Genomic DNA, 18,915 nt, shown 5'->3' on the forward strand with positions numbered 1-18,915 from the left:
GTGGCATTTAGTGAGTGGCCGTACTCGTTATAATTTTAAATGTGAGAATAAACCGGTTTACTATGACAAATCACGGCAAACAATCCATGTCTACTATTATTAAATCAGCAACAAGTTCGCGTTGTGAAGAAAAATCACGTAGGTATGAGGCAGTTCAGCACGAATCTCATAAATGTCTGAGTCAAGATTTGATCCCCACGCTACTTCCTCCATCACCCATTTTATTACTATCTCGTGGATCACTCCTGTTTCGCAGAACTGTGCCTTCGTCGAATAAATGTTGCTCCCGAAGAATCGCTCTCTCCAATAAACCATTGAATCGCTTGCCCCCACCATTCTTGCTTTTACCTTCCCCTACTCCTCCTCGTCACCGAGACGCAAACCCAGTTCTGAGTCCACCTGAACGATGACATAGAACCCGCTCGCTCTCTCTGGTCCTGCAGAGATCCCACAGGACTTGGATTTCGAAGGCGTAGATTTGGAAAGTTTCGTTGCCTTTGCTCTTTCCTAGTTGCCGAGAATTGGTGTGACTGATTGTAGGTGGCCGAAGGTTTTTTTATTTGTTGTTGTTGTTGTTGAAGGTTTTTTTATTTGTTGTTGTTGTTGTTGTTGTTTGATTGTTATTCGATTTTTAAGCTTGATAATGAATTCGATTTTGAAGGTGCACATGCCACTATTATTTTCTTGACTTCGCTAGAGATGTTTTTTTCCGTCTTTGGTGAAGGGGATGGATGGGTAGATATCCATCAATTTCTTAATTTCCTCATACGGTCCTGGGATTTCGCAGATTTTCTCAAGTCTTCGAGCATCGTGTCTTCATCTGCCATCAATGTTGCACCATTGGTCATGCCATTAAAACCCAGGAGAGTGGCTTTGTATGAGATCCCCTTAATGTTACTTCTTGTAGTAGTAGCAGGAACAACGTTGGTGGTCTCATCATGTGCCGTGGCATCGTGTTCCAGAGCGCACTTCCCGAGAGAGAGAGAGAGAGAGAGAGAGAGAGAGAGGAAATTTTCATGTTTACCCTTCTTCCAGTCAACTAGTCAACTTGGATCTACATGACACTGGGCAAAGTTCACGGTCAAACTTGGGTATTTAACCGCAGGGTATGCTTCAATTCAATTATTGTAGGGGCAAAAATACTTTTAAGATATTTCAAAAACAAAAATGTATCTTTATCTATTAAAATAAATGAAATTGGTTAAATTTCAATCGTTAAATTTTTAATTCAAAGGCAGGGATGGGATGAGGAGTAAAAAATGAGAGAAAAGATGACGAGAGGATTCACACCCAGCAAGGCAGCAATATTGCATACCAATTTTTGTCTGCTAAAATTGAGCATGATTCATTGCTCTATTATATCCCATTTTCTTTAATTGTTCAAACTTCTTTTATTTTTTTTTTAAAAATTTTTAGATGAGTTGGATCTTAGGATATCACTAAGATAAAAGCTTACTTTCAGACTCAAAAAATATTTATAAATATATGGATGATTCATTGAGAAAATTCTTACATTCGGAGTAAAATTTAAGCTCAGTTATGAATTAAATTCCTATTAGTTGAATCAACGTGTTCAAACTTCTTTTTGACTATGCAAGGATTCCTCATTTCGCAAAAAGTTTTAATGTTAACGAGTTTTGCTCCTAGGAAGTATGAGAATTGATTTTGAACTCCTGAAACCATGGAATTTTCGTGCAAAATTAGTCATGTAGAGTAACGTCGGACGAAGCCTAAAAAATAACACCAGAAGAGATAGGACATTGGGCACTTGTTGACTTTTCGGATGCCCATTTCACTGTCACGCTCAGGGGCTGCTGATCATGATTGTTTATTGACAAGACCATAGGCTGCTCCATGCTGAGGAAAGTGGCCCGAAATATCATCATGCTCTTTACTAAATGATAGGATTTTCATTTGTGTTGTGCCGAGTTCCTGTATTCTCAGCTGTCAGAACAAAGCACTGTTTATTGGTTCCCTTATAGCTCCCGGATCATCAAAGCACTGTATTGCAATCATGGCTTCCACTGTTTGGACTTTCATCTCTCCATCACTCATCAATGGCAAGGTCACTCGCTGTCTTCCCCATTTCCTGACACTTCTCTTTTTCGCTGCTGAGCTTTTAACTTACTGTAATCAATATTCAAATATATTTCACTGACCCAAATTTGTAATGCCGGTATTTTCATCTCAGAAAGAATTGAGCCTCTCTTCTTTTCCTTCATCATCTTCATCATCATTTGCAACTGTGAAGAAGTGCAAGAAGATCGTTTCGGTTGTGGCACCACAACAGTATGAGCGCAAGCCTTCCACCACTGGCTCAGTTGGCTCCAACCCTTCACTCTGTTTGCTTCCCTGTTTCTCCATGGATCAGCTATAACTAGTTTTGAATATTAACAGTGAGTTTTTCTTCACTACAGGCCAAGAATCCCATGACCATGACAGAGAAGATAGCTAGAGCTTCTGAGAAATGTGAAGTTAAGCCAGGGGAAAATGTGTGGGTTAATGCTGATATTTTAATGATCAACGATATTACTTGTCCTGGCATAGCTGCAACCTTCAACAAAGAGTTTCGCCCCATGCCAAGGTCTCCTATTGCCAACTTTTTTATTCGTTTGACGTAGAATAAAAAAAAAAAAAAAGCGTACCTTTGAGATGGTCAAGTTTCATTTTAGTTAAAAATTTTAGCTAAAATTACACAATAACCCTGAAAATCTGGTCTTTTCATTAAGTCCCTTTATAATATAGCAAGGATTATGTGTGTTTGTGTGTACATGTTCAATGACAAGCAATTTTGCTTATAGACTAATATAACTTTGTGTTGTTTCTGTTTTGAGAATGAAGGTTTGGGACCGTGAAAAGATAGTAGTTATTCCTGATCACTACATATTCACAAATGATGAAAGAGCACATCGAAATGTGGACATTGCAAGAGAGTTCAGCTTGGACCAAAATATTAAGTACTTTTATGACATTACCGATCGCAGCAATTTTAGGGTATAATCTTCACTACTATTTCTCTTCTGACTGCATGTTGAAATGGCTTTCTTCTTTCTTCACTGTACAAATTATACTGTTTTTTTAAACGATTCATTGATTAAATAAAAAACTGAATAAGCTATCAACCGGCAGGTTAGTCATTTGGGATCATTAATTTTGACAGGTCTCGACCATTTGATTTTCTTCATGCTTAAAGCCATACGTTAACATTTGATAAAATAAAGTAACAAAACTGAAAGCTATTAGAGACAAGAGAGAGAAACTAGAAAAAGATTAAAAAATATCATATCTATTATTAAGATGAAGGTTATATTATATATACAAAGAAATAGATAATACAATAAATAAATAATACAATAATGACTAATAACTATAAATAATATCTCCTAATAATAATTGAGATATATACACAATAATAATAGAAGATATTTGGAGAATATTCTAGATAACATTTCCGCTCAAATTCAAGATGGTTTAACAGAAAGCAACTTGAGCTTGTCTACCAAAAATTGAAAGCGGCATTGATGAAAGGACTTTGTAAACAAGTTCGTCAGCTGATACTTGGTTCGAATTGGAACAAGTTGGATGGTGCTCTGAACAACATGCTGGCAAGTAAAGTGACAGTCAATCTCAATGTGTTTGGTATGCTCATAAAAACATCATTATGAGCAATCTTGATTGCAGCTTGATTATCATAATAAATGCCTACGGAGGAGCTCTGAGATGCTCCCAACTTATCAAGTAACCAATGAAGCCAAAGTACCTTAGCAATAGTGTCTGCTAGTGCACGATATTCCGATTCAGCACTGGAGCGAGAGGCTAATGTCTGCTTTTTACTTTTTCAAGAGATAAGGGAATGACCACGGAAGATACAAAAACTTGTCATAGACCATCGATCATCACGATCACCACCTCAATCGACATCAGAGTAAGCTTGCAACGTAAGAGAGGAGCTAGCAGAGAAGTGAAGCTCATGATATAGAGTGCCTCTGATATACCAAATGATTCGAAGAACTGCTATACAATGAGTTATGTGAGGCTCAAACATAAACTGGCTAACATGAACTGCATTAGCAATATCAGGATGGGTGACAGCAAGATAGATGAGGCCCCCAAGCAGCTAACGGTACCTATTAGAGATGAGAGAGAAACTAGAGAAAGATTGAAAAATGTCATACTTATTATTGAGATGAAGGTTATATTATATATACAAAGAAAATAGATAATACAATAAAACTAATAAAAAATAATCTTCTTATAATATAGTTGAGATATATACACAATAATAATAGAAGATATTTGGAGAATATTCTAGATGACAAAAACTAATATTAACCTGAAACAGAAAATGTTTGCTATTTACTCATAATTTATCAAATATAATTTGAATGTAAGATCATATGATTGTGTGAAAAAAAATTACAATCTGTTGTAGGACAAGGGCAATGGCTTGATGAAATAATTATCCATTTATAATTTAATTTTCTAAATGTGACTCAACTTGAAGTGGATGTCAGATCCTGAGAGAAAACCATGTCGTTGATCTTCTTGTGAAGTAGCTATTCTTTTATGAGACTCTTGTATTTGCTTGGAACTTCCATTTCCCTTTTTTAATGTTTTAAGATATGACATATTCAACTAATGGTTATGTGTTTTGTCTTTCTTTTCGGAAAAAAACGTTAGAGCTGTGATTGCTCATTCTTTTGTTATTTCCTATCCTTCTCCAGAAAAAAAGAATTACATAATCATTAATCGACAATCAGTATAAGTTTGGTTTGTCATCAAAATGATTTTCATATTATTTAGCAATAAACTTGCATTACTAAAGACTGCGTTGTATAAATATTGGAATAATAAAGTTGACATTGCAGGCCAACCCTGATTATAAAGGTGTTTGCCATATTGCTCTTGCCCAGGAAGGTCATTGCAGACCTGGAGAGGTAAAGTTTTCTTGACGAAGTTATTGGTATTTTGAATCTAAAACACGTTAAGAGATTTCAAAGCTGTTCTAATCTCTTCGTCGATGATGGCAGGTCTTGTTTGGCACAGATTCTCACACCACATCTGCTGGAGCATTTGGCCAATTTGCTACTGGCGTTGGTAATACTGATGCAGCCTTTATATTGGGAACGGGGAAGCTCTTACTCAAGGCGCGTAATACGTTTTACTTGTGTGTTTGTGCGTGTGTAAACATTATTGTTTAGTCAAACCTTTCGTAAAATTTTATGAGATCTTTTTCAAATAATATGGCATGGCCACTCTATTGGTCAGGTGAAGCAACCTGTTAGTTCTATTGTATCATCATAAACCACAGGATTAATGAATTTGATCACTGCCAGGTTAGATGATCATAAGTATGGTAGAGATATTAAATTACTTTCAGACAATTATTTATTGAGTCAGACAGTGTATAGTTTTACTGCACTGTCGTTGGTTGGCTTCACCTGGCAAATGTTAAAACAGAACTATAATTGACTGCTGTATCAGATTTTGGCATTTTGGTAATTGTTTTAATGAACGACCCTCAATTTCCTGAATGCGCTTAAACTGCAGGTTCCTCCAACTTTGAGATTTGTGCTAGATGGTGAAATGCCCAGCTATTTGCTTGCAAAGGATTTAATTTTGCATGTGAGTGATAAATTCCTCCCAAAAAAAAAAAAAATTCCCCTTGAATAGAATACGACTAGTTAAAATGCCATGGTATGAATACTACGAAATTATTTTCTGCGTCATTGCCTTCATAAACATCACAACCGTGCAGATCATTGGTGAAATATCAATGTCTGGTGCAACATATAAAGCCATGGAGTTTGTGGGGACCACGATTGAAAATTTAAGCGTATGTGAACGGCATCCTTTCTCTTTTGATGTCTCTCGTAAATGCTAATATTTAATGCATGAATCACAATTTCAATGGTTCCGATGTGCTGTATTTTAGATTGAAGAAAGGATGACAATATGCAACATGGTTATAGAAGCAGGCGGCAAAAATGGTGTTGTTCCTGCTGATGGGACCACATACAAATACCTTGAGGTTAGAGATGATTACACTTCTTCTCTGATGAAACCTTCTCTGACTTTTTCTCCATTTCCATTGATTCTCTCATCTCTAGGAGCAACCATGCAATATTTTTATATGTATAAGTGAAATTATTTTATGCTCAATCCTACATGCATGGATGCCTTATGTCTATGCATTAGGAGATGTACTAGTGTCGAACTCTTATCTGCCTGTGTTACGCATGGCTTGTTTATTTTCATAGGATAAGACATCTGCTGCCTATGAACCAGTTTATAGCGATGAGAAAGCAAGGCAAGTTCTTTTTGACTTATCCTTACCAGTTGCCTCTCTCTTTCATTTATATTAAGCTAGGTTGGAACCGCCCATTCCTAGTTGCATTCGTTGCTTTTTGTCCTGCTTTGTTAAGTGCACGTATGCCAGACTTACGATTATGGATGCACCTAAGATGACACTCTGAGTACTTTGTTCGTAGTCTGTAACTTTAAGACCTTCTGTCAGTGGAATTAATTATCGCCTAAGATCTCAGCTATCTATGGATCATACACAGATCAAAACTAAAAGCCTCTATCTATCTATATATATGTGTGTGTATATGGAGAGAGACTGTTAGGTACTCAAAACTGAAAGAAAGAAATAAGAAAGATAAATATTTATTAAAATATGAAATTAGAATCTAACTTCATAAATTAATAGGAGAACATAGAATTGATAAAAAAAAAATATAATGAATAAATCTATTAAGATGATATAGAACAAGAATCTTATTCTATAATTCTTTCAATGGCCATGCTTAGGAGGATTTCCAAAAGTCCCTTTTATTCATAATATGCTACCTTTTGAGTTGCTATGCATATTTATTATAAATGTAATTCATAATACTAAATAAAATTTAGATAACTAGATAATTACATAAAAACTGAATAAAATCTCCTAAAATCTATACCTGAATAAAATACTGAATAAAATCAAAGGAACTAAATATCTAAATAAAATCTCTCCTAAAATTTCTCAAAAATAACTCGAAATTCCAAATAACAATAATTAAATAAAATTTAATTCAACGGACTCTTATCATAGATATGCATACCAATCTGGTGATGATCTGCTTTGAAGAGAATCCTAAGTCTTGCTACTGTGATTAAAAATTTGAGACTTTATAGTGCTCTGATTATTAGTTCACCACCTAAAGATATTGGAAAGCTTTTGAAAATGTGAATGGATTGTCGTTTTCATCCAAACATGACAATCAGTGATGAGCAAATGCATGCCTTATGGTAATTATCTAATTCATATCTCACCTGTAAAGAAAGGTACATACTTGCAAAGATTTGCATGACATTTTTCCCATTTTGCTTTCTCTTTTGACAATTTAATATTATCTTTTCTAACACTTTCTTGTCAAATTCAGATTTCTAAACGAGTACAGATTTGATGTATCAAAGTTGGAACCGTTGGTGGCAAAGGTAGTGTACTGCTCCACATTATATGATAAATTAGGAAGCTTGTGAACTGTTGTTGATGTAATGTAATATGCAACATGGCAGCCTCATACTCCAGATAACCGTGCTTTGGCAAGAGAATGCAGAGATGTGAAAATTGACAGGGTCTATATTGGATCATGTACGGGTGGAAAGACTGAAGATTTTATGGCTGCAGCAAAAGTTTTTTTAGCTGCTGTAAGTCAATAGAGTTACAATCCCAATTTCCTTTAATTATGTCGATGCATCTGTGTGAAAATTAGTATTTGGATGCATTATCATTTTATTTCTTCCAATTATTACTTTTCTGTTGTTCTTTGTCATCTTTAACTTCAAGAAACTGTCCATGTTGCAGGGGAAAGAAGTCGAAGTTTCCACTTTTCTTGTCCCTGCTACGCAAAAGGTATATATTTATCCACGTACTTGAACATGAGCCACATCTCCTGATTCAGAAGTGTTTCATGACAAAGTCATGAATTGTTTGAATACACCATGCTTGTAATACGATGTTTACAGGTTTGGATGGACTTGTACACTGTTGAGGTACCTGGCAGTGGTGGCAAGACTTGTTCTCAGATTTTTGAAGAAGTTGGTTGTGATACACCTGCGAGTCCTAGTTGTGCTGCCTGTATGGGTGGCCCAAGAGACACCTATGGACGTTTGAATAAACCCCTGGTAAATTTAGCCTTTCTCAATAATTAAACTTACAATGCTGTAGATTCATCAGTTTGCTACATGTTTGAGGTCACAATTAAGATCCCAATTTCAGCTATAAGATTTGGCCACAATATCTATGACTCTAACATAGATTCAAACCTCAACCTCGACTCTGAATGCAGGTTTGTGTGTCAACAACAAATAGAAACTTTCCAGGTAGAATGGGGCACAAGGAAGGACAGATATATCTTGCTTCCCCATACACTGCTGCAGCATCTGCATTAACTGGTTTTGTAACTGATCCAAGGGACTTCTTGCAGTAAGTTAGTGAGCGTGAAGTTGGTCGTGGCTTGTTATGCACTGAGGATCAGGTTTTGAATAGTTATAATGATGAATATGTCTGGGACTTGTCAAGGAGTAATAGTTTACTTGGAGGTTAGAGCAAGTTTATGGTTGGATCACACGCGTATAATATAAAGATACATGAATGTGTGTTGTAATGTATTCATGTGTCTATAAGAAATATGATTCGTATAGTCTGTTAGCTTATAGGGTGTGGACACGTGGAGGGTTATATTGTTACCTGTTGTGACTAATTTCAGTTAACACACTCACATGGTCACATTCGTAGCTGGAGGCACGACATGAAACTGAGTATTTTTAACTTCTGTTTCTATTTCCTTAACCGAACTGAGATTAATATCAATTTATATTCAACTGTTTAAACCAATAGTCAAAAATTATTCGCTATATTAAGAGAAATGAAAACCCAATAATGCAATCTCAGTTTACTGTTACTGAATGTATATAAAAGTTGAAGTTTCAAATTATGTTTTTCCTCAGGAATTACTTTCTTCAATTTCGTACGCCTTTTCATTATGGCATAGAGGCTTCCCTCAGACTTTGCATGTTGCCGTACATTTTACACAATTGAAAGTTCGACTGTATATTCATTTTGCTTTTGAAAGATGCCTATTATCAGGCACACGTGGGAAAGATACTTTTAATTCTTTATTCGAACTGAATGGTGTGGGAGCTACTATAATTATAACTAAGCATTCAGCTCAACTTGCGGTGACTTGCTATATGATCACACAATTTAAGTGTCCAACGTGTTGAAGTTAATAACACAAGTAACGCGCAACCTTTCAACTCATCAACAAATAACTATATTCATCAGCAATCTAGCTGAGATTTCAAAAGTTCACTAATTGTTCATCTGCTAATAAAATGGTAACATGCATGTTTATTTTTCCTCATTGATGGCTTTCTTTGCCACGTTCCACTTTCTCCTATTTCTACACGTGCATGGTGCCAATACCAATTAAAATAACCAGGCATGACAGAATTACATATTTCTCATCTCTAACTACACTCTATTCAACAGCCATCCGCTGCCAAAACTTCGTAAGAGCATGACCACTCAGCCCGTTTCACACAATAAAGTTGACGGGACCAGATGATTTTGCACCTTGCTTCACAGTATCTCCTAAAACAATCATAAAAATTAGGATTGGCAATATACATAAAAATTGAAGATTTACAAATCTCGAATCATTTGAGCTGTATAAGCCATCTATAAGTTTGAAGACCAACAACTAGCTTTTGCAACAGTTTTTCATCAAATTTTCATATTTTAGGTATGGAAACCCACATTTAAAATCAATTTACACCCTGCGCAAAAGCATACATGTAAACTAGTCTTGTAACAATGCAAAGCGCATCTTAAAAGAAATACTGGGATACAATGTAGTAAAAAAAATGCAAACTGAAGTAATATAGAACCGCCCAACTAACCAACCCCCTTAACTACTATTCCCATTTAACAGCGTGAAAACAAAACTAAATAGAACAGGCAAATGATTATAGAAGCATATAACCAACCATATGGCAACTACTACTGGAAATAACTTCTACTATGCTGAGTTATTATCTCTCATTGATCCCCTTGTAATAACTTCCTACAATGCCAAAGTAAAACTAAAGCTGCCATTTACTAATTCAACAAATTTATTGAACAAAGTCTAAGAGAGAGAGACAGATAGAATAAAATTACCAGCAGCAGGTTGAGGACTTGGGGCTTCACCGTAGATGGCTCGGAGCCTTGTGAGAGGGACTGAAGCAGAATCAGTTGAAGCTTCAGCAAAAAGCTGTTGTTTCCAATCCCACATGGTCTTTCTCATGGCCTTGTTGGATTTGACAAGATTTTCCTTCTCAGCCTCTAGAGCCTCAATGACCTTTTGCTGGTGAACTGATCTTATTCCCAGTGTTGCAAACGAAGCAAGGAGGCAAACATCAATCACTACGTTGTTGTTCAAAGCTCTCGTTGCTGCCTCAGCTATCCTGTTAATAAACTCCATGCCCTCTCTGAAATTAATTTCACAACCTTTAAATTACGGCTCCACTATATTTGCTGTTTGACTTTTTGAATGCTGGGGGACACAGATATTTAGTGAACAACGTAGGCTTTATAAATAATCAGTCACAATATACAAGATGTCAGCTAGTCATGAAAAAGTGACAGATATTCAGATGGCGACTACAATTTCTATAGATGCCAGGAATTACGATCATACTCCTCCTTTAGATATTTCTTTTTATCCTAATATTATTTCACAACTTTACCAACATATCATTCGTTGTGTAAATTTATTCGAACCATCAAGTGAATTGCTTTTAATATTGAGATACCCTCAGCCCTAATTCTTTAGCTAGGAAAGCACATGAATTTGAGAGAACCTACTGCATTTTTTTATCATTCCCCTATTAAGAGGAGGTTAATGACGACTGATCCGTCTCTCCTTTTGTATACTTATATAAATTGTTTTATCATTTATATGAATGCATTTCAGTTTGATTAAAAAAAAAAAAAATTCACGACATCTTGAATTGCGACTCCGGATTCTAGAAATAGCAAAAGATCAGATTTTATTATGCTAATATTATGAATACATTCAAACGCTATGCATGTTGATATTAAAAAAAAAAAAAAATCTAATGCGGAGGTCAAAAGTCTAAAAGCCCCAGAGCTCTTCTTCGTTTTCAAGCTACCTGACCGGCCCGACATGAGAGATCCACAATGATAACAGTAATACGCAAGCCATTTTCAATTATAATTCCATGGGAAAGGCGTATCAGTTAACTCCACACAGAAGATTATTTTACTCTCGGAAAAACAAAATGAGAAGCACATAATCAAGCACCAGGGCTGGTGCAGAAGCTACGATCTTCATACAGTTAGTTCAGGTGTTCAAAAAAAAATCCAAAAAGAGATACTTTCGCAGAGGCGGATACCAACACTCGAAAGGAATATACTATATTTGCACAAATACACAGCCAAAACAACAAATTGAAATTTGAAACGAATATTAGATTTATCGGAAAGCTGACGCATCGATACTCACAGAGAACACCAGGTGATAGCCTGATAAGTTGCCTCAGCGGGGGCGGCCAGAGGAGAGAGTTAATGCCTTCAGGCTTCAAGTCCGCGAGGTGAGAGCGAGGATGAGATGAGAGCAGACAAGAGCCAAGCCCCCAAGGGGTGTTTCTGTTTCCGGAGTACAAAACGTCGCCGTTAGATCACACAAGTTTCTCCTTGGCTTTAAAAACAAGATGGAGAATGACGATTAGTTACTGACAATTTTTTTTGAAAATAAATTAAAAATATTACATATAAATAATTATAAATTCAAAAATTTTAATTAAAAAAATATTTAAATATTAAATATAAATTTTAGATTATAATAAAATTTTTATTTATAACCATTTAAATTGATATTTGTAACAGTTTTTTTAAAAAAAAGTTATTAGAAACTTAAGTATTATTAGTTTAATTTTTTAGAACTTAACTGACATTCTTAAAAAAAAAAACTTTTACCTTCTTTTTGTAAGATCTGATTTACTAGATCTGTCAATATTTTAAGATATTTTTGATCCAATTACACTTGTTAATGAATAAATTAATTGTCTTTAAAATTACACACTAGTCCTTATATTTATTTTTATTTAATAAGATGTCTTAAGAAGAAAACATTATTAAATGCATATTTAATTTAAAGGGTGTTTTTTAAAAAACCCTCATTAAATGTACTTTAAATTCAAAATGCCTATATTTTTTAACATATTACCTCATAAAAAATGTCTTATATTTTTAAATTAGTAGGTCTTTCCACTTGTTATTAAATTCTTTAATGATTTCTTTTTGCCCAGTTCACAATAAAAATTTGATAAGTATAAAAATCACTTAAAAGAGGCAGCTTAAATTCTTTGTTTCATCACCCTCCAATCAGAGGATATCATAATGATCTGTTTTTTTTTTTTAACCTTGCCTTTTAGTATTTTTATGCAATTTTTAAGAGATGAAATTGCAGAGTTTAACAATACAATAATTATTTTCAAATGTGCTTTGTATTTTTGTAAATTAATTTTGAGTTATAAAAATTATGTAATTAATTTTGAAGTTATTAAACGTTTTAATAAATATTTAAAGGTGTTTAGTTTTTTACTCCCAAAAGTTTAATTCATAAAAATTTAAAACTAAACAGAAAAAATTGTACGAATAGAAAAGATATTGTTGGAAGAGCTCTTCTAATTAAAATTAACCATGTTTGAATTTAATTCAATTAAATAGTGATACAAAAAAATGATTATATTACCTCACATCTTTATTATAAGAAAATCATTTTTTTACGAGAAAATCTTGTGGTGTTCTTAAAAAAAAAGAATAAAAATATGTTCTGTAAATATTAATTTCTAAACAGTTAAGGAGGATGTTGATTTCTTTTTTCTTAAAAAATGCTTAAGAACCAATTAATTAGTGGTGGAGGGGACACAAGCATTTCCATACATAACCTAAAATATCAAATCCTAGCCCCTAATTGTCGGGACCCACAAATCTAGGATTTACAAGCGAATTATGATGGCCTTTCTGAAATTTAACACCAATGTGTGATTACAGAGAGACAAAATGCTAAGCACGCATGCATATCCAAATAAATTTAATATTTCTGGTCCCACCCCTAAAAGCTACATTGTCAAGTTGAAGACTCGAACCACTTCTTCTGTCTCTTAAAAAATTTCCGAACACATCATCATGAAAGTAGGTCAATTCCTCAATTGAGTGCTTCTTCATGATATGATTTCATTTCTGTCTCTCTTCATGATTATCCTCCCTTTCCATGACAACCAAATCCCAAATAAGATTCTTCATACTTCATTCTCATTGTCCTCAAGCTTGTTACAGAAACATTTTTTTATGTCAGACATATGAAAGGGACCTTTTGTGTTGCAACCTTGTGGGGTTTTTAAACCAAGCATCATTAACACTAATCATGTCGTTGCTTGACCTTTAATGGCGATTGCGAATACTTTCTGATGCCGAAATGATTTCTGCTATAATGTCTTTATTTCCTTCGGGAAATATATATGTACACGATTGATTGATCTCAACTCAACTATGATCAGAATGTTCAGTAGGAAGAATGCAACTTTAAACATGATGATTGCAGATTAGACCATAATATGAGCCATTAGAGTGTTCTTGCAAATAAATATTCAAGATTTCAATTCACAATAGTGCGAGTCTATCTGCCGTCACATTACACAGTAGATAAGACACAACTTTATACCATAACTTCAGACACATGTACAGAAGAGAAGAAAAGGTTCGTGGGCAATTTTCTTAAACTTCATAATATAATTCTCCGTTGAAAAGACAGTCCATGGATAACGCTTATATTCATACACTTGAAAATAAACACTTGAAATAAAAATTACTTTTGAGTTTTGTCCTGTAATGCATATTAATCAATCATATTGATCCAATCAAGAGACTAAGTCGTGGATGGAAGTTGATCTATTCATAAACATGGGTCGTGGAATTATCTCAAGCCACACAAGGATGGAGTACAAGATAAGTTGAAACGACAAAACCAACTCAGCAACCACAAATTAAAACGACAATGGAGATAACACAAGTTTCTTTTTGTTTTTTGTTTTTTAATACTTTTTTGACACCACATGAGAAAGCTCAATCTAGTACATTGCAGCAAACTCGGCACTCTAGATATTAAGTACTCCAGTATTTACAGTGTGAAAAAACAAAATCAGCCTTCAGTCAAGTATGCAGGCTTGTATGATGTAAGGATCTGTGACATAGAACGGAGGTTCTCTATTAAGAAAAATAAAATGAAGACGACACAACAAGAACCATCAAATGGTTAAAACCTTGCAGAAAACAAATAAACAAACTGAAAACCATTGGAAGACCAATCTTCTCCACTTCCATATAGTAGCACCTCCTGTCAAACTGTGGATTTTTCTATAACTTGCTGGGTCGAACAATTGAAGAGATTCTAAATGGGTTTAATTCTCAGCCTCTCATGTTTCTCTTGATATCTAGGAGCTGCAGTCAAACAACCAGGTAATATTAGAATGGTTGAGAAATCACGATCTGATTGAGAACCAAATTAAGCATAAGTTATCAATGCAGGTTAGCCTACCAAGTCCATTAGCCTCAGATGTTCTCATGATTCGAAGCCTTCTCACTGAGCTGAGAAACATCCTATAAACAATCAAGAAGCATAATTAATGCATGAAAGAATCTTTTACTGGTTGATTAGCGGAGGTGAATGATGAATGTTCTCTTAAGCAGAGGACAAAATGTTGAACATCTAATAATTAATTTGGTCTTAAGCATGACACTTTCAGACACGCCAATTCTTGCACTTAAGAAATGATTTTCTTTCTAAGATTTACTTTCTCAGTCACAGCTTTCAAATGTCTGTCACTCTATTCCATTATATAAAACTCTTCTGCAGAGAGAAGAAATTGGCTGGCTATGGTTTCTTTTTGTTGGTGGTTTTTAATTCCTTATGCTCTCTCATGGTATAATTATGTCATAACGAATTGAAGTTTCATACCTCCAGGGAACATCTCCCACAAGCATCCAATCACCCTCTTTATCTTCATATGTCAGCACAAATTCAGATGTTTCATCCAAAAGCTTAGAGGCTTTTGTTCCAGGTTCTTTCTCACTACCTGCTGCTTATATTTTAAAAAAGTAAAAAAAAAATGTCATAAAGGAATCTTGGGTCAAACCGAATAAGGAATCAATAATCTACCCACTCAACTGCTTGTTCATACACCATGGAGTTTAAACGGAAATGAAAAGTGCAATAAGGAACAAAACATAACTCCATCTTGTGCATAACAGGCTTCAATTCAGATTAATCTTTAATATGATGAAATTCCCTAAACCAAACATAGAATTAAATTGTTAGTCAAGCTGCTGTAAATGTGAAAAGTACTGAAGAGAACTAACCTGCTGATTTAGCAGCTGAAGCAGGCTTGAAAAACATGTCTTCCAGTGTTTGAGCTAAACTCTCATAGCTTGAATGAGAATTCAAGTCTACCTTTCTCCCAATGCGAATTCCATCCACGTTCACCTTAACAAATCCGAGATGGTTTTTTTCAGTCATGTTGCAGGTGCCAGTTTTAGCGACTGAAGCATCATCAAGATTGTTCTTATCGCCGCTGGATTTGTCTTCTTCAGCCCTCTGAGCCTTTGCTTGGTTAATCAAGCTGTTCATCCTATATGCCCTGATGGGTGGCCACCCAACAACTTGACTGCTTCCATAAATAGTAAGAGCACAAGTGAGAGCAGATCAGAGTTTGATCTCTAAAAGACTAAAATCAACGTCATTTATAGTAGAGATGTACATTTAAGGATAGGGAGAATGACATGCAGGTCCTAAATAAGAAACTGAAGTTTGACATATAACTATTGAAGCCTGACTTGTAAATGGGACTGAGGAAATAATCAATTTCCTTATTTGAGATCTGATTGTAATTCTTGCTTAAGGATGAGAGTTGAGCATGCAAGAGAAAAAAGAAAAGAGCAAAATACCCACAAAATACGATGATTTAGAAACAATTAGGAAAGAATAAATTGCTTTGCTTATCTTGTTCGTTGTGTTCAAGAAAAAAGTATGTCTTCACTCCAAGAACCTTATATTCTTTGCTAGTTTATTTACATGTCATCTGGCCTCAAAACAGCGGCGAATCTTTTCTATGTTTTAAATTGATGAATAATAACACAAGAAATTACAGCATACTGTCGCAGTTGAGGCAAGAAAAACAAGTATACTAATCAGCTGCCATCAAGATGAAACGAGCTCTGTTTCGACAACAACACACCAAGACGATAACTGATTCCAAAATGGTCAAAGAAGAGTGAACTTGACTGAGAAACAGTTTAAGCACTTGATTTCAGAATAAAACAGAAACACGCCTTATGGGAACACTGGTAATAACAAGGATATAAAACAGGACTCGTGAAAAAATATTACTGAACTGATCTGACACTACAAAAACATACTTCACTCCGTCATACGAGAAAACAAATTTGAAGTTAAACATGAAAAACTCGACGAATCATCTCACCTGCCAGCAGTGGGAGATCCAGCGTCATGAGAGACAGAGTCGGCAGCTCTCTTAGTCCCAGAAACAGAACCGCCCACAGTACTGACTCTATCCGAGAAACGAGAAGCAGCAACAGAAGGTCCATGAGAGACACCAGAAGGGAAGTCTTTAGCCGTCAAAATACGACCACACTCACCCCATGCAGAAGAAGGCTTGGCCTTGCCGACGCCGCCGCCGCCTCGACCACCGAGGCTCAGGCCCAAACCCAGTTCAAGTTCAGCCTCACCTTTGTACGAGGATGAGCACTCTTGTACCAGAACCTTAGCATTTGACACAGCAGACTCATTTGGGGTAGCCCCAGAAGAGCCACCATTGCCACCACCACCAACTAGTAAACCCAGTGTCATAGAAAAGGGATTGAAGATGGAAGCAAGAGGGATAGAGAGAAATGAAAGATGGGTTTGTGAAGTGAGGAGGGAACGAGAAAGAGGGTGGTAAAAAGGGAAGAACTTTGCGAGTGGCTTGGGAATGAACGGGAGGAACAAGATGTGGAAGACAAAACGGTATAGAAGGACGAGAAAGAAAAGAAGCACGAAAGAAGGGGAAAAGGGTGCTGTTGGAGGTGGTGGAGTTAGTGATGATGATGGGACCCATATGTCTTCTTAGTGCGCATACCACTTCTCATTTTTCTTCCTTTTGCCTTCCCATAATTTATATCTTTCGAGAATAACTCGTTTTTTTAATTAAGTCAAGGTGAGTCTAGCCTAATCTAATCTAATTTTTTAATAATTTTAAAGTTGTATATCTAATTTTATATATTAATTAGTACAAATAACACCTCAAATTGCTTTATTTATCATGATCAAGACTGAATAGTTTTAAAAGTTTTTGAATCCCAGCACCTCTATCGATTCTATGATTATGAAAATCTATTTAAGTCCAATTTTTTTAAGCATTTCTGATATTATATGACTTACTTGTCAAGAATTCAATTTTTGGGGAAAAAAGTATCGTTGAAGTTTATCCAGAAGATTGAGGATAGAGTACATATACTTTCTCACATAGGACATTTTTCAAAAATCTTGTTTAATTTAAAATATAGAGCTTTAAATAGTTCTCATAATTTTTTTTACTATACCCTCACTCTATTTATTATTTTTTTAAGAAATAATTTTTTGAAATTAAGATTTCAACAATTTTTTTACAAAACTTTTCTTTTTGAAATCTTTGTAAAAAAACTTTTTTTCTCAAAATTATAGAACGGACAAGAAATAATAGCATGTAATGACGACAGAGAATGAGACGGATGTGAGATGTGGTGTGGAATGGAGACATGGAAAATGATACGGGGTGATGGCAGGTGATTAGGAATAGTACGAGGGGCTGCTTTTGGTGCTGATTGCAAAAAACGAACTTTTGAGGGGTTGGGGGTGTGAATTAGTATGATAGTTCATCATACATTTGTACGATTTTCTTAATTCAGCTGCTTAAAGTTACCAACCCCATAATTGTTCACCGCATAACATGAAGAAACTACTCCATTGTTAATCCTTAATGCTCTACCTTGCCTCAATTAACGTAGCTATGCTTCTTTTAAATCTCTAATTAACTATCACTGTTCTAAGTTTTATGATAGACGATGGAGTATTTTCTCTCAGCTTTTAAATCGCATTCGATGTAATTCAGTTATTTTTTATTCAGTAGCACCTATTATAGATGTTAATAACTGTGTATTACTTTTAGTTGTAAATATAAGATTGTTTGGCTGTTTTTTTTTTTTTATAGGTTAAAGTTTAGATAAATTGAATATCAACCACGTAGGCATGCCTCTAATATTTGAGTGCTTTAATAGTATAAAATATAAGTTAGTTTTTGAGTCGTTAGATTCTTTTTTCCTTAAATGTTTCTTGTTAAATTTTTTAATTAATAAAATATGAAAAAAATTGGTATTGAAAAAGGTCAATCGTTAATTAAATTAAAGATAAATATTAAAAAATTATGTTTTAATACAAACTTAATTAATTTAGATAAATTTAGTCAAATTTATTCGCATGTATGAAATTAGATATTGTTGTCTTATGTTTGACACAATTGATAGCTGCTTTATTGTGCCAATACCATAAAAACAAAGTTATGTAAATAATAAGGGATTTAAATTTTAAAATCTCCTAATGTAACAAAAAAAATTATGTAAAGCAATAATTTCCATCCCTATTTTTTATAAATTTTAAAAACATTATTATTATAATATTTAAAATCGTAAATTTCTAAACGTCTTGTCATAAATTCGAGAATATTTAATAATAATCTTGATATTTACAAAAATACTTACAATTGTTA

At 34.6% G+C, this 18,915-nt stretch overlaps 3 protein-coding genes across 5 annotated transcripts; 1 reads left to right on the forward strand and 2 right to left on the reverse strand.

The window, feature by feature from the left end:
* Positions 1-188: 188 nt before the first annotated feature.
* Positions 189-8,762, forward strand: LOC129308700 (3-isopropylmalate dehydratase large subunit, chloroplastic-like). Its single transcript, XM_054950018.1, has 16 exons — positions 189-536; positions 788-2,065; positions 2,192-2,320; positions 2,418-2,578; positions 2,835-2,994; positions 4,869-4,937; positions 5,031-5,147; positions 5,551-5,625; positions 5,759-5,836; positions 5,936-6,031; positions 6,261-6,310; positions 7,428-7,482; positions 7,564-7,695; positions 7,853-7,900; positions 8,014-8,172; positions 8,337-8,762. Exons 2-16 carry the CDS (start codon positions 2,015-2,017, stop codon positions 8,475-8,477), a joined length of 1,521 nt encoding a protein of 506 aa, XP_054805993.1. The 5' UTR covers positions 189-536; positions 788-2,014; the 3' UTR covers positions 8,478-8,762.
* Positions 8,763-9,300: 538 nt separating this feature from the next.
* On the reverse strand, positions 9,301-11,728 carry LOC129308699 (uncharacterized). Of its 2 annotated transcripts, none has more exons than XM_054950017.1 (3): positions 11,559-11,728; positions 10,211-10,586; positions 9,301-9,643 (listed from the first exon to the last, which is right to left on the reverse strand). In XM_054950017.1, the coding sequence occupies exons 2-3, from the start codon at positions 10,512-10,514 to the stop codon at positions 9,588-9,590; spliced, it is 360 nt and encodes a 119-aa protein (XP_054805992.1). In that variant the 5' UTR covers positions 10,515-10,586; positions 11,559-11,728; the 3' UTR covers positions 9,301-9,587. The 2 variants fall into 2 exon arrangements, with proteins under 2 accessions (XP_054805992.1, XP_054805991.1); XM_054950016.1 differs by having other exon boundaries at positions 10,211-10,521; positions 11,559-11,726.
* Positions 11,729-14,121: 2,393 nt separating this feature from the next.
* On the reverse strand, positions 14,122-17,156 carry LOC129308697 (auxin-responsive protein IAA13-like). 2 transcript variants are annotated; one of them, XM_054950014.1, is made up of 5 exons: positions 16,597-17,156; positions 15,476-15,780; positions 15,075-15,198; positions 14,655-14,716; positions 14,122-14,557 (listed from the first exon to the last, which is right to left on the reverse strand). In XM_054950014.1, exons 1-5 carry the CDS (start codon positions 16,980-16,982, stop codon positions 14,508-14,510), a joined length of 927 nt encoding a protein of 308 aa, XP_054805989.1. In that variant the 5' UTR covers positions 16,983-17,156; the 3' UTR covers positions 14,122-14,507. The 2 variants fall into 2 exon arrangements, with proteins under 2 accessions (XP_054805989.1, XP_054805990.1); XM_054950015.1 differs by having other exon boundaries at positions 15,075-15,195; positions 16,597-17,153.
* Between the last annotated feature and the right edge of the window lie 1,759 nt (positions 17,157-18,915).

Source organism: Prosopis cineraria, unplaced genomic scaffold (genome assembly GCF_029017545.1).
Source record: "Prosopis cineraria cultivar Desert tree isolate PC_DT_omini unplaced genomic scaffold, ASM2901754v1 PC4, whole genome shotgun sequence".
NCBI classification, from domain to species: Eukaryota; Viridiplantae; Streptophyta; class Magnoliopsida; order Fabales; family Fabaceae; genus Prosopis; species Prosopis cineraria.